Source organism: Gracilinanus agilis, chromosome 1, assembly GCF_016433145.1.
Source record: "Gracilinanus agilis isolate LMUSP501 chromosome 1, AgileGrace, whole genome shotgun sequence".
NCBI lineage: Eukaryota > Metazoa > Chordata > Mammalia > Didelphimorphia > Didelphidae > Gracilinanus > Gracilinanus agilis.
This window is the reverse complement of record NC_058130.1, coordinates 536,690,139-536,701,971: the sequence shown is the minus strand read 5'-3', so window position 1 is coordinate 536,701,971 and position 11,833 is coordinate 536,690,139. Positions and strand designations below refer to the sequence as shown.

At 39.0% G+C, this 11,833-nt stretch overlaps 1 protein-coding gene across 2 annotated transcripts; it reads right to left on the bottom strand.

The window, feature by feature from the left end:
• Nucleotides 1–3,218: 3,218 nt before the first annotated feature.
• AQP4 (aquaporin 4) lies at nt 3,219–11,833 on the bottom strand. Of its 2 annotated transcripts, XM_044658039.1 has the most exons (5): nt 11,802–11,833; nt 7,787–8,201; nt 6,738–6,902; nt 6,376–6,456; nt 3,219–3,733 (listed from the first exon to the last, which is right to left on the bottom strand). In XM_044658039.1, exons 1-5 carry the CDS (start codon nt 11,831–11,833, stop codon nt 3,455–3,457), a joined length of 972 nt encoding a protein of 323 aa, XP_044513974.1. In that variant the 3' UTR covers nt 3,219–3,454. The 2 variants fall into 2 exon arrangements, with proteins under 2 accessions (XP_044513974.1, XP_044513975.1); XM_044658040.1 differs by lacking the exon at nt 6,376–6,456.

Sequence of the window (11,833 nt, the reverse complement as noted above, 5' to 3'; positions counted from 1 at the left end):
AATGACTGTGCCTGGACAGAAATGCTCTCTAGTTAGTGAGGTGAGATTAAATTCCAGACAAATGAGGATTAGGATGGAGATTGTGGAGGGAATGTTGGGTTTGGAGTCAGAAGACCTGGGTGTGAATTCTGTCTTTTTCACTTAAAATTTTTTGTGAAATCCTGGGCCTCAGTTTCCTCATGTGAAAAAAATGAGGGAAATAGACAATATGATCTCTAAGGTCCTTTCATATTTAAAATCCTGTGATCTTAAATAACTCACTTTTATTCTACAGTTTATCTCTATATTTCAAATCTCTATTGAAATTCAACATATGGTAGCCTGGGAACATATCTATGAAACATGCTGAAAGGAGATGAGTGATTTGCTCAAGGTTACAGAATTAATTGACAGCAGTGATACAAAGTATAGAAATATTGATTTTTTTGATAGTCCATTATTTAAAACATTTCCTTTTAGTGTAAAGACTTAGGGCAGTCTGATTGCCTCTCTGAGAACATTTAAATGTGTTCTCCCTCTCATCCTCTATTCTCCCAAACACACAGCATCTCTTTACTGTTATAACTTTTGACAAAATAAACAAGTCTTCAGTAGAGAAGTTTTACTATTCAGGGATGCTTGGGCTATCTTTGTGCTTAATAATTCTACATTTTTCCATTGCATACTCTTAAAGAGGAAGGTAAGGATCATTTTTATGGTCAGGCATAATTCCTTTGTGTTTTTGCTGGTTTTTTCCTCTCTGATCTCTCTTCTGTAGTGCTCTCCTGGGACAGGCACTATGCACTTCATTAATAAGAAGAGATTAAAGGAAAAAGCCTCGGTCTCCTAATACACATGGATAATTTGGTGTCATCCACCAGGCAATAGACCCCTGCTGCAGAGATGTCATTAGAAAGGTACAATTTCATTACTTTTTACTGGCAGAGCCTTGAGTAAAATACAAAATATGTTACCTCATATGCAAAAAAATTATAACCTAACACAACTTATGTGTTCATTTGCATCATACCTCTAAAATATTAGAATTTAAGAAAGACATTTTTATGGTTTTTATATTTGTAACATTTTCCCTTAATTCATGCCCTTATAAAATATGAAGCAGAATACATCTACTAAAACAAAATTATTTTTCTTATCAAGCCTCAAATGTGTTGAAAACCAAAGTCATGCACCATTTTTCTTCTCTCATTTGATGAATGAAGTCGCTGTGTTTGTATTTTTCATGCACGCGGAAGAATGTATAAAAAATATAATATAGAAGAATGTTGCTAAAAAGCGATTGCCTTCAGACAAATCATTATGATGTAAGTTTTTTTTTTTTTTGGAAGGGATCAGGGAATCTGTTAACTCTGGCCGTTTAACCTAGTTTATTGCTGAATTGGCTTATCTACTGGTAGTTGATATCTGGGCCTATAATAGGAAAATACAACCACTGATATTAAGCCCCTTTGATGGTGGAGTATTCAGGCATTTGGCAGAGCAGGCAAATATAGCCCTCAGGTGACTTTCACATTTGTCCCTATAGAAAACAGTGCCAAGCAAGTAACTTGGAGCTAGAGAAGCGAATTATTGGCCAAGTAGAGCTCGACCCTTGGTGCTTATCCCAAGGATCCCTAGAACCTAGGCAAGCACTATTACCAAATGCCAATGTCACTACCCGGCCAGTTGCATTGGCATTACCTTTCTCAGGCAGCTTCACAGCTTTCCTAGCACCGAAGAGAATCAGGTTTAATAATGGTCCATTATCTCACTGCCACAGACACACAGCTGCCATTAACGCTAAAAAGTACTTCTCAGTTGGAGCTTTGCTTGGGAGAGGCGAGCTCTTGGTTATCAGCTATTTACAAGCTACCCCTTGCAGTGATGGGTTTTTGCTTCACTTCTACTGGGTTTTGTTCAGCAAAATTGACATTTGCAGCTCTTTGTTATAGATTAAAGCCTATACAGTTAAAACTATATGAACTGGGGTTTCCAGAGAACTCAATACTGACATAAAGCAGAAGCAAAAACAAATAGAAAACTATTTATATACATCCTTATAACAAAGAAACGAGTCTGTAAAAAATCCATTAAATAGACTTCTCTTGGGTTATCCATAACAATTCTACAAATGAAAGGTCAGTCATCTAATCATCTTTGCATGCAGAACATTCTGATGTTTTCATTTTCATCTGGTCCCAGTTTCTTCCTGAAGCCTCTTCCTTCTCAATTTCTCTTACCCATAAGACATTATACTTGTAAAGTGATGATTCACTGAATGGATGAGAAATGAGGGGGACTTTCTTATCGGTCAGACTGAGTAGGACTCTTGCTCAAGACTAGCCTGGATCAATTAATGTTTTTGCTATGGACACGGCTTAGGCGAGGAGAATTTAATTATCAACAAGTCAGAATTAATATGTTTCTGTTATCAAAAATATCTCTTATCTAGTGGTTAAATACAGTTAACCAAAGTTAATAACAAACAAATGAAAACCCCAGATTTTCCAATAAATTAAAAAGAAAGATGGGTAAGTGTGGTTAAAGTTGAGATGACATAAATGAACATACCACAGTTTATTTATGTAAGTGCACTGAAAACAGATTAACCTTTGTTTCCTTTGATAACAGAATCCACATTTCATTGTTCTTATATTATTAGGTTGTAATATGGGAGCATACCAATTCCCATAAGAGCCTGACAGTGTGGTGAGGCTAAATTTTAATAAGTGAACCTCAAGATTTAGATGTTTGATCAGATGGTCACAGAAAATGACATGTACAGTATTTCAGAATTTGTCTGGACCTTGGACTTTTCAGATGAGATATCATATAAGAGGGAGGTGACATTTGCATTGTAAAAGATGGGTATGTGTAATATCACTCAGAGCCATTTGTGATGACCCATCTACTTTTAAAAGCCTTTTAAAAATATCATTTTGCTAGAGAACAGTTTTTTAAATTTCTTCTTTGAATCTGATGAATCTATATTTTACTGTACATTTCCATTGATAAATCTGCAAAGAATGCTTAATACAGTGAAACAGCCTAATTGGGACTGACAACAGCCCATCATGTGTCAAAGAACAATCAGATAAATATGTCCATAGGTGCTTTACAGGCAAATCTCAACTGTCAATCTGCTCTTTAAACACCCATACTTCCGGTTCACTATTGTCTGCTAATAAATGGAGATAGAAGTAAATGTTTGTGCATATTTTATTTGGGAATATGCTCAGTGATACTTTTTTAGAATTTGGTTTATAATCTGCTGCAGGTCTCCTTCTCACCTAGGCAGGGAGAAGGAGGGTTCTGACATTTAGAAATTAAGGACTCTGACATAAAGCAACCCAGAAATTGCTTCCTCGTTTGAAAACCAGAAGACCTGCACACACCTGATTTATAACAAATCTGTTTCTTTAATGGGTGGAAGGAAATCTGAGGGGTCTTCTCTGCTTTCAGTGCTACTCGATAGTCATACTGAAGACAACACTTCACTGGATGGATCTTTTCCCTTCTTTTCATCCCCCCTCTCAACATCAATTGCGTGCACTAATCCAGGTTTCAGGATCAGGTCGTCGGTTTCTACCTGACTTCTGTTGTCATCCACCTCCATGTAGGTCCCTTTAGTTTGCTGAGAAGTCTTACTGAAGGCCTCTTTAAAACGGCGTTTAAGTTCTACATCAGGACAGAAGACATACTCATAAAGGCCACCAGCAAGGACAGCTCCAATTATTGGTCCTACCCAGTAGATCTGTGGAAAGATGGAATAACTTAAAGCTGTTGAAAATTATTATTACCCCCCAAAACCAATTGAATATAGAATTGACTAGGTAAGGTAAGATTACTGCATTAGAAGAAAATGCACATATGAGCTGCATAGAAAATGTAAGGCATACAATAATCCACCTCCATCCATAGACCTCTGAGTAAATTTTAAAGCAGAGAACTAGAAAGAATCTTCCTTTCTTCCATTCCTCTTCTTCTTCTTCTTTTTGCTTTTTTCCAATTCTTTTCTTATTATCTTAGTTCTCTAAAGTCAGAGTACTTTTTTCTTGGCTGTATTGAAAACCATACATATGTTATGAATTCTTCACTTGAACTTGAAATAAATACAAAAGAATTTCCAGGGGTGTTTTTATTCTTCCTTAGAGTTGCCAGTCTTTTACTGGTTTTCTCTGGGGTCATGTTCATAGTACAGACTTGACAATATTTGGATTTAGCTATAAAGCACCTCACTGAAAATTTATAGAAGGAAACATGAGAAGGATAACTAGAGAGCAATACATTTTTCACCCATTATTTTCCCAAGTTTTGGCCAATTAGTTTTATTTGAAAATGTCACAATATTTTCATTCTTGTTTTTGTTCAATTTCTTAGTATAAAATTGAATAGTCTTAGTTCTTTAAAAATACAGTAGCTAGCATTTCGATAACATTTAAAGCTTTCAAAGTGTCTTACAAATATTATTTTATGCTCAGAACAACTTTGGGCAGCAGGTGCTATTATTATTATTCCCATTTTAAAGATGAATAAATTGAAGCAGATAGAGGTTAGATGAATTGCCCAAGGTCACACAACTAGTAAGCATCTAAAGCTAAATTTGAATTCAGCTCTTCCTGATTCCAGGTCAAGTGCTTTATCCATGGTACCACTAGATTCTTTTAACAATGGGGAACATATATCCAAAAGGCTGAGATAAACTATGTTTTTTTTGGGTGGGGGGAGGCTTGCCATTTATGGAAAAGTAGTTGCAAGGGACATAGACATCAGTTAACCAAAAGATCATCTGTGGGCTGAAATGAAGATTTCTGATGAACTGAAATTCCCTCCTTGGAGTCCACCCCTATGGCAGACTGTTAAGCAATGTTTGGATACTTTTTTCTCTTTCTGAAAAGACATAGTCAAATGATGTTCACTGAATAAATACAGGAAAATTTCTTTATACAACTTTCTCACTGCAAAATACAAACCAAATTCCAACTTTAAGCCCTAGCTGCAGCAAACATGATCGACTGAACTATGGGCATAGTGGCTGTGGGACTGGGTTCTTTATCTTATGTTGTAAGAGAGTTTATTTTCTTTGTTCCCTTTCAAAGGGGGAAATAAGAACCCTTTCCTAAATGCCTTGGCTCTGTGTTTCTTTGGTAAAAACTCATTTGATTAGTAAGACTGATTGTAAGTACGACTAGTTTCAAAAAGAACCAGGACTCAGCTGACTACGTAAAGATTGTTTTTTTTTGCATTTATGCAAAAAGATAACTTGATTTTGAAAAAAATTATATATTTTGTAAAGAAGATATTTATCTGTTTTTAATTATAGTAAATTCTTCCTTTGAAATGGATTTAAATGTCAGTGGTCCTTTTTTAAAACACATTTTTACATTTTCTCTGGGTAGAAGAAATTCTCAGGAGAAGTTCAATCAGCAATGGTCTTAGACTATGGACAGAGAGAGCAAGATACAAAACAGCCAATTCTTTTAAAATATATATATATATATGTATTTAAAACAATTATGACTACTTTTGCATAACTTCATTGCCTACTTTCCTGATGTCCATTCAAGTTTCTAAACTCGGTGTTTAGTGGGGCTGACTGGATTAGGCACTCCAGATTTTAATCTTGCGTAGGGTTAGTTTCTAAGAGTTCTGCATGGTCCTTGGGCTTTTTTCAGACATGTTTTAAGGGGCCTATCCAAATAAAACTAATTAAGTTAGAAAACAGAAAACCCTTCTGACTTGAAGTGGTACTACCATGCTCTTTTTAGCCACCAAACTGAATATCTTCTTTAATCACACACATATGTACATATATAAAATCATATTATATGTAATATATAAAAATTATATATATATATGTACAATTAAAAAAACCATGGTTTCATGATAACAGTAAAGTTACATTGTATATTCTACATGATCTGATTGCTGTTGGGATGCTTACAGTTCCCATATGATTAATTGGATTTATGCTCTGGTAAACAAAGAAGGTAAACATGTCTAGCCTGGATGATGTTTTCATGTGTATGCCTTTCCAAAGGTATACTTTTTTTTTCTTGCTGAGCAGGATTTGTTTTCATTTACTTGAAAAACTAACCCACCCTATTCTCTCATTTTTTAATTTGCTTCAAATAGGCCACCTACAAGTGTGCACTAAATTCTGCCACACAGCCCATCACACACAGCACAAAGAAGCAGGACATTTATAAGATCCTTCCTGCAGGCATAGAACAGATGTAAGATGGGATGTTTTGCAGCAGATCTGTGCTAGTATTTCCCTCGTCTTTATGGAAGATGCCATAAAAGGGAAAAAATACAACAATAAACAAATGAGAAACAAGCAATTGGTCATTATTCTCAGCTATAGAAAGACAGTAACACAATAAACACATTTACCCAGTGGTTTTCCCAATTTCCCATGATAACAGCAGGTCCAAAAGATCGGGCAGGATTCATGCTGGCACCAGTGTAATTGATCTATGGGAAAAATGAAATCAACTTCAGGCATTATTAAAATAGGATTATGACTATCGCCATTCACAGCCACTTGATACCATTAGTCAGCCCACTTGAAGGTTTCTGGTTATTGGTAGGTATATCAACATTCCTTATGATAAAATTAACAAAATTATCCCTTAAAATGAAGGAAGAGTAAGTTAAATACAAAACAAGAATGACTTTAAAACACATCTTCAGCCTAGTTCTAAGGAGAGGGCAAATGAAATGGATCAATTATTTAAATAGAGTTGGAAACTTACAGCAAATAAATGTCCAATTGCAACGGAAAATCCAATTGCTAAAGCTATTGAACCAGTGACATCAGTTCGTTTTGAATCACAGCTGGCAAAAATTGTAAACACCAATTGAAATGTGATTATCAACTCCACTAGGAGCCCATGACCAGCTGTAAGATTTCCATGGACCTAAAATGAGAAAAATAATACCTTCTTAGAAGAAGTATGCATTTTACACAGCAAAGTATTAATACAAATAAGCATGTTTTATCAGAGCTAGAGACACTGGTTACACTCAAGATGTTTTTTTACATTATGAAGAAAAAAAACACACTATATTTCTATTCATTTTTGGCATTTAGAGGCAATTCCCAATGACCAAATAGAGTATATACTAAATGCCCCATCTTACAAAGGAAACCAGTTTTGCTGAACTTAAACTTGAAAAACCATTTTTGAGAGCATTGTAATTTCATAATGCGATTAGAAATTCATTAATTAGGTTTAAATTAATTAATTTCTATTTCAATTAAATTTTAAGCAGTGTGAGGCTCTAGTGGATTTTTAATCAGCCGAGGTGCTGGGCTAACAAATGATATTCCTTATCAGCTTAGAACAAAGCTGGGATGTAAACACTAATACTTTTTTTTTGGGTAAAAGAATCAGAGTATTCTAATGGAAATGAAACGAATTTCTCCCCAATAATTTCTTCCTCCATCCCTCATCTAAAGAATATATATGTATGAAACAAATCTTATCCCAAATCTATAGTCAAGAGAGAAAAGAGGGATGGTGGAGATTGAGGGAAAAAATGAAAGCTTTGAACACTTCTGAATTCAACAGAGTTTGAAATCACTTCCTACCCCCCAAAGATTTCATATTGATACTGTCAGTTTTCCAGAACACTTTCTCACTGGTGCTAATAATTATCTAGTTTCCCCAGTGAATAGCTATTCCCTGGGACTAAATTAGTCACTTTGGGGAAGCACTTTCAGGCTGCCTAACTTTTCATTTAGCAAAGAGTCAACATCATCAACTTCAGTCGGTTTAAAATTAAGAGTGAAAGTTGTTACCGTGGTAACTCCTAAGCCTCCCACCACACTGGGAGGTGTGACAAGGTAGAGGATCCCTGCCCCGATGATAGCACCTAGGCACTGAGCAGCAATGTAGAAGACAGATTTAGCAAGGCTGATCTTTCTGGTGCAGACCATAGCCACAGTCACAGCAGGATTGATATGGCCTCCACTAATATGTCCAAAGCACTGGACCATGGTTGCAATGCTGAGTCCGAAACACAGGGAGATAAGGACCATGTCTACTGGTAAAGGCTTCTCTGTTCCACCCCAGTTGATGGTGGAACCCAAGCTGAGGAGAACAAAAATTAGCATTGCCAAAAACTCAGCTGCCACCGCTTTCCAGAAAGGCTGAGTCCAGACTCCTTTGAATGCCACCATGATGCTCTCACGTTTACACAGAGGTCCACACTTACTGAAAAAGAGGAAAAATAAGGCTGAATCAGAAGCCACTAAGCCTGCTTGGCTTTTGCTGGAAGGTTTTCTGACTATAATTGGCACGTCCTCCTGTGATGCTGAATATGGTAGGGAGGAGTTAGCAAAGGTTATTTGCATACCAGAAAAGAAATCCCCTTCCAAATAAAACCAAAAAACAAAACAAAACAAAAAAAAAACCCCAAACAAACCAATTAGAGGAAAGCTCTGTCATTTTCAAGTTGATCCCCTAGATTATTAGATCTCAAGTCTACTTATATCTACCTACATACACGTGTATCACTAACAATCATCACGTTTTCAATGGAAATTCTTTAAATGTGAGGAAGGTGCTTAAATGAAATTCTGTAAAATACATCACGAAATTGATTTATCCTGTTGATTTTCCACTGGATCAAGTGTTATTCTCCCTGACTCAAGGCCACAGACACTTGTGGACATGAAACAGAGTCTTTTCTTGCCATTTTAAAATTTATTTCCTTGAAAGGATATTCTGAAAAAGGGGCTCCGAGGTCAATTATTTTCCTTTCTCTAGGGATCCTGGATTAAGAGGAAGCCTGCTAGGAAGGCAGAAATTCGAGACCCCTGCCTCTTGCAGCAGCAATACTCTAGCAGGCAAATTAGGAGGGAAAGGAATCCCAAAGTGAGTGTTCTCTCAGTTTGCAGCGATGGGAACAGAGTCCGACTGAGCTTTAGACGAGCTCATTCCCTCTCCTTCTCTTTGAACCTGGAGCAGGATTACAGTAAATTAAAGGCAGGAGGAATTTGCTAATTGGTTGCCAACCCACGAGTCACAATGTGTGTCTTAGTGAAGCCAGACCTGAAAGAAGAGTTCCGTGAAGTATCATCACTGGAATAAAGCCCAGGGGGTACAGAATGGAGCCCTTGGAGAGAGCCTCTTTGGATTGGCAGGGAAGCAGCCCATTCCCCTAAAGGGACCACCACCAGGCGAGCAGGCAGAGTCCAAGGCTCTGAATAAATAGAAGTCATTTTTCAGGACTGAGATAACTCACACACCAGGACACACCTAGAGGGTTGAGGGGAGGGGACAATGTCCCTCTTGCTGTGGACCCCTGCCACCCTTCTTTCTGGGACTGGAGGAGCTGGGGGTAGGGAAGGGTTGCAGGTCAATGACCTTGAGTGGTCACAGGGCACATTTAAGGGTGAATTTCACCCTGGAATTATTTATTTTTTGTCGGTTTTATTTGTCACATTGTGGAGGGGCCCTTCGAGGAGCTTATCCTCTCTGCTTGACCCATGCTCAAGCCTTTATATTGCCTTGGGTTTATGCAAGAAGCCAACGGTCCACTTAGAGGTTCCTGCCTCCCTAGTCCTCAGTGAGTGACCTTTTTCTCCATTGTAGGGAGGAGGGAGAGGTGGGCACTATATTGACACCTGTGGTAGACAAAGGGGAGCTGCCTCTGAGGAACAGAGGCAGAAGGAAGTGGGGACTTTCTGGAAAGTGCCATGGCTCTAAGGGCTCCTGGAAGCTTTCTACAAGATGGAGTATAGGGACCAATTAATCACAGCACCTCCCTTCTCTGCTCTTGCTCCCCTGACCAGAATCACTGACTGGATCCTTGTCCTCCCACCTTTCCCTTTTCCCAGTCCCTCTTGGGTAAGGGGAGACAAGATGAAATTGCCAACTTCCTTGTGGACACGTATGCCACTGGGACGTAATGCAAGACTCTTGTGCCAATGGTCCTAGAAATACATAGAGGGCATAAAAATGTCACTGGTGTGTGACTTCCCCTGGTCTTTGGTGGTTGTGGGCAGCACCCCAGATTTTCCCTGGGGTCATCCATTTAGACTTTGAAAAGAGAGGGCCCAAATCATTGGGTAGATATTACAGAAGCAACTTTAGAACAGGAGAAACACACACTTTCCTGGGGACTGATCTACAGAGTTACTCTTTTTTTTTTTTTTTTTTTTACCACCGAGAAGAAGGCTGATGGAGGCAAGACAGCTAAGTTAGCACTTTTGGAGGACAGAATTCCTTCTTAAGCAGAGTCCATCCACCAATGCATTCCTTAGCAATCAGGTCATCCTCTCTCCCCCCCCCTCCGCCCCCACCAGCACTCACAACCCATACCCTATTCTCTGATCTGGAGCTCCCCAGGGGAAACTGCCTTGGCCATTTTAGGATTCACTACACAGCTCAATTTTGGGGTTGAGTTGATGTTTTGAAGTCAGAGGTGTGAAGGTGAAAAACCCTGGCCTCCTGTCACAAGATAAAGGAGTTGTTACTGGAAGAGAAACAGCAGGGAGTACCCCAAGCTTTTCTTGCTTTGCTGAACTTGTCTAAGTAACATATGTAATTCTACATGACCCCAAACGGGAAACAGATGACTCTAAACTAGGACCTAGAGAGCAAATAGCAGTTTTATTATATTAAGCAAATAATAAACCAAAAAAATATTTTCCCCTCAAAGTACCCCCATAGAAGTTAAGGGAAGGAGAGTAGGAGAGCCTAACTCACAAACCAAAAGAAGTGATGAGGCTCTGCCCTGGACTTACCAGTGGGCAAAGGCCCTAGTGATGATGGTAAAGGGGGATGCTATCAGCGCTGTTGATCTTTAACTTTGCAAGGAGGAGGGAGAGACAGAGTCAGAAGTGGAAACGAGAGATTTTTTTCTCATGAGAAGTCAGGGAAACAGGGTGAGCAGGAAGTTTTTTTTTTTTCCTTTTAGCTAAGCAAAAGAAAAGGATCTCCTGAGAAAACACAAGGGGGAGGAGGTGCCTACAGAAAAGGCCCACCTCCCTGGCTAAGCCTCAGTGGATCTCTCCCTCCCCCAGTTCCCCAGCTTCCCTCTGCTTCCTTCTCTTTCCTACCACCTGCCTGTCTCCCTAGAGACCCAGACCAAGAAATTTTGTTGTTTCTTATGTTTTTGATCTGTGTCAGCCATAGAAATCACAAACATTTTTTTCAAATAGTATATTTTTTAGTCTTTTCCCTGAAACCTACCAGTGCTTGTCTTACTCCAAGGCTGAACCAGACAGCCCCGTTTCCTTGTGAACCCCAATACTCCCAAGCAGCATATGTCTCTAACGTAACAAGTGTTCCCATCAGCTATTAATTGCCCCCCAGCTCCCTTAAATGCTCCCACTCTTTGGACACACACCAACACGATTTGTTTTGCTTCTTTTGCTCTAGAACAAAGCAGGGTTTGTTGATGTGAACAGGATTTACGAAGTTGCACATACTACTTTCTAACTGAGCACCCAGCTTGCTTGTCTAGTCCAATCCATTCTGGGGGGCAACGAAGCACCTGGGTGAGTAATTTTTTCCACGCAAAGATACTGCGGATAGGTCTGCCTCCCTCCATCGGGTACTAGCTCTGTGTTTCCACAGGTGCATCCCCTGATTGTGGTTGACCGAAAAGCATCCTCTGCTCTCTCCCTGTCCTCTGTGCCTCTCTGCCAAATACTTCCAGCCCCCAGATCTAAAAGAACTCCCCACATACTAAGGAGGTACCTTCCAGATTCTAGCTGAGATTTCATGGATTTGTCGCAAAACACCAGAGCCCTCAGCTTGGCAGCCTTTTACATTGTGCTCCCTTAAGGAAAACAAGGTACTTACCCCCAACGCCTTGATGCTGGTCTGTCACTCAT

Excerpts from the sequence above, each read along its gene's own strand:
- AQP4 (XM_044658039.1), bottom strand. The coding sequence starts at position 11,833 with ATGAGTGACAGACCAGCATCAAGGCGTTGGGG. Across the intron at positions 8,202-11,801 it reads CCAGCATCAAGGCGTTGGGG|TAAGTGTGGACCTCTGTGTA; the intron begins GTAAGTACCTTG and ends CCTCTTTTTCAG. Across the intron at positions 3,734-6,375 it reads GAAATTGGGAAAACCACTGG|ATCTACTGGGTAGGACCAAT; the intron begins GTAAATGTGTTT and ends ATCTTTCCACAG.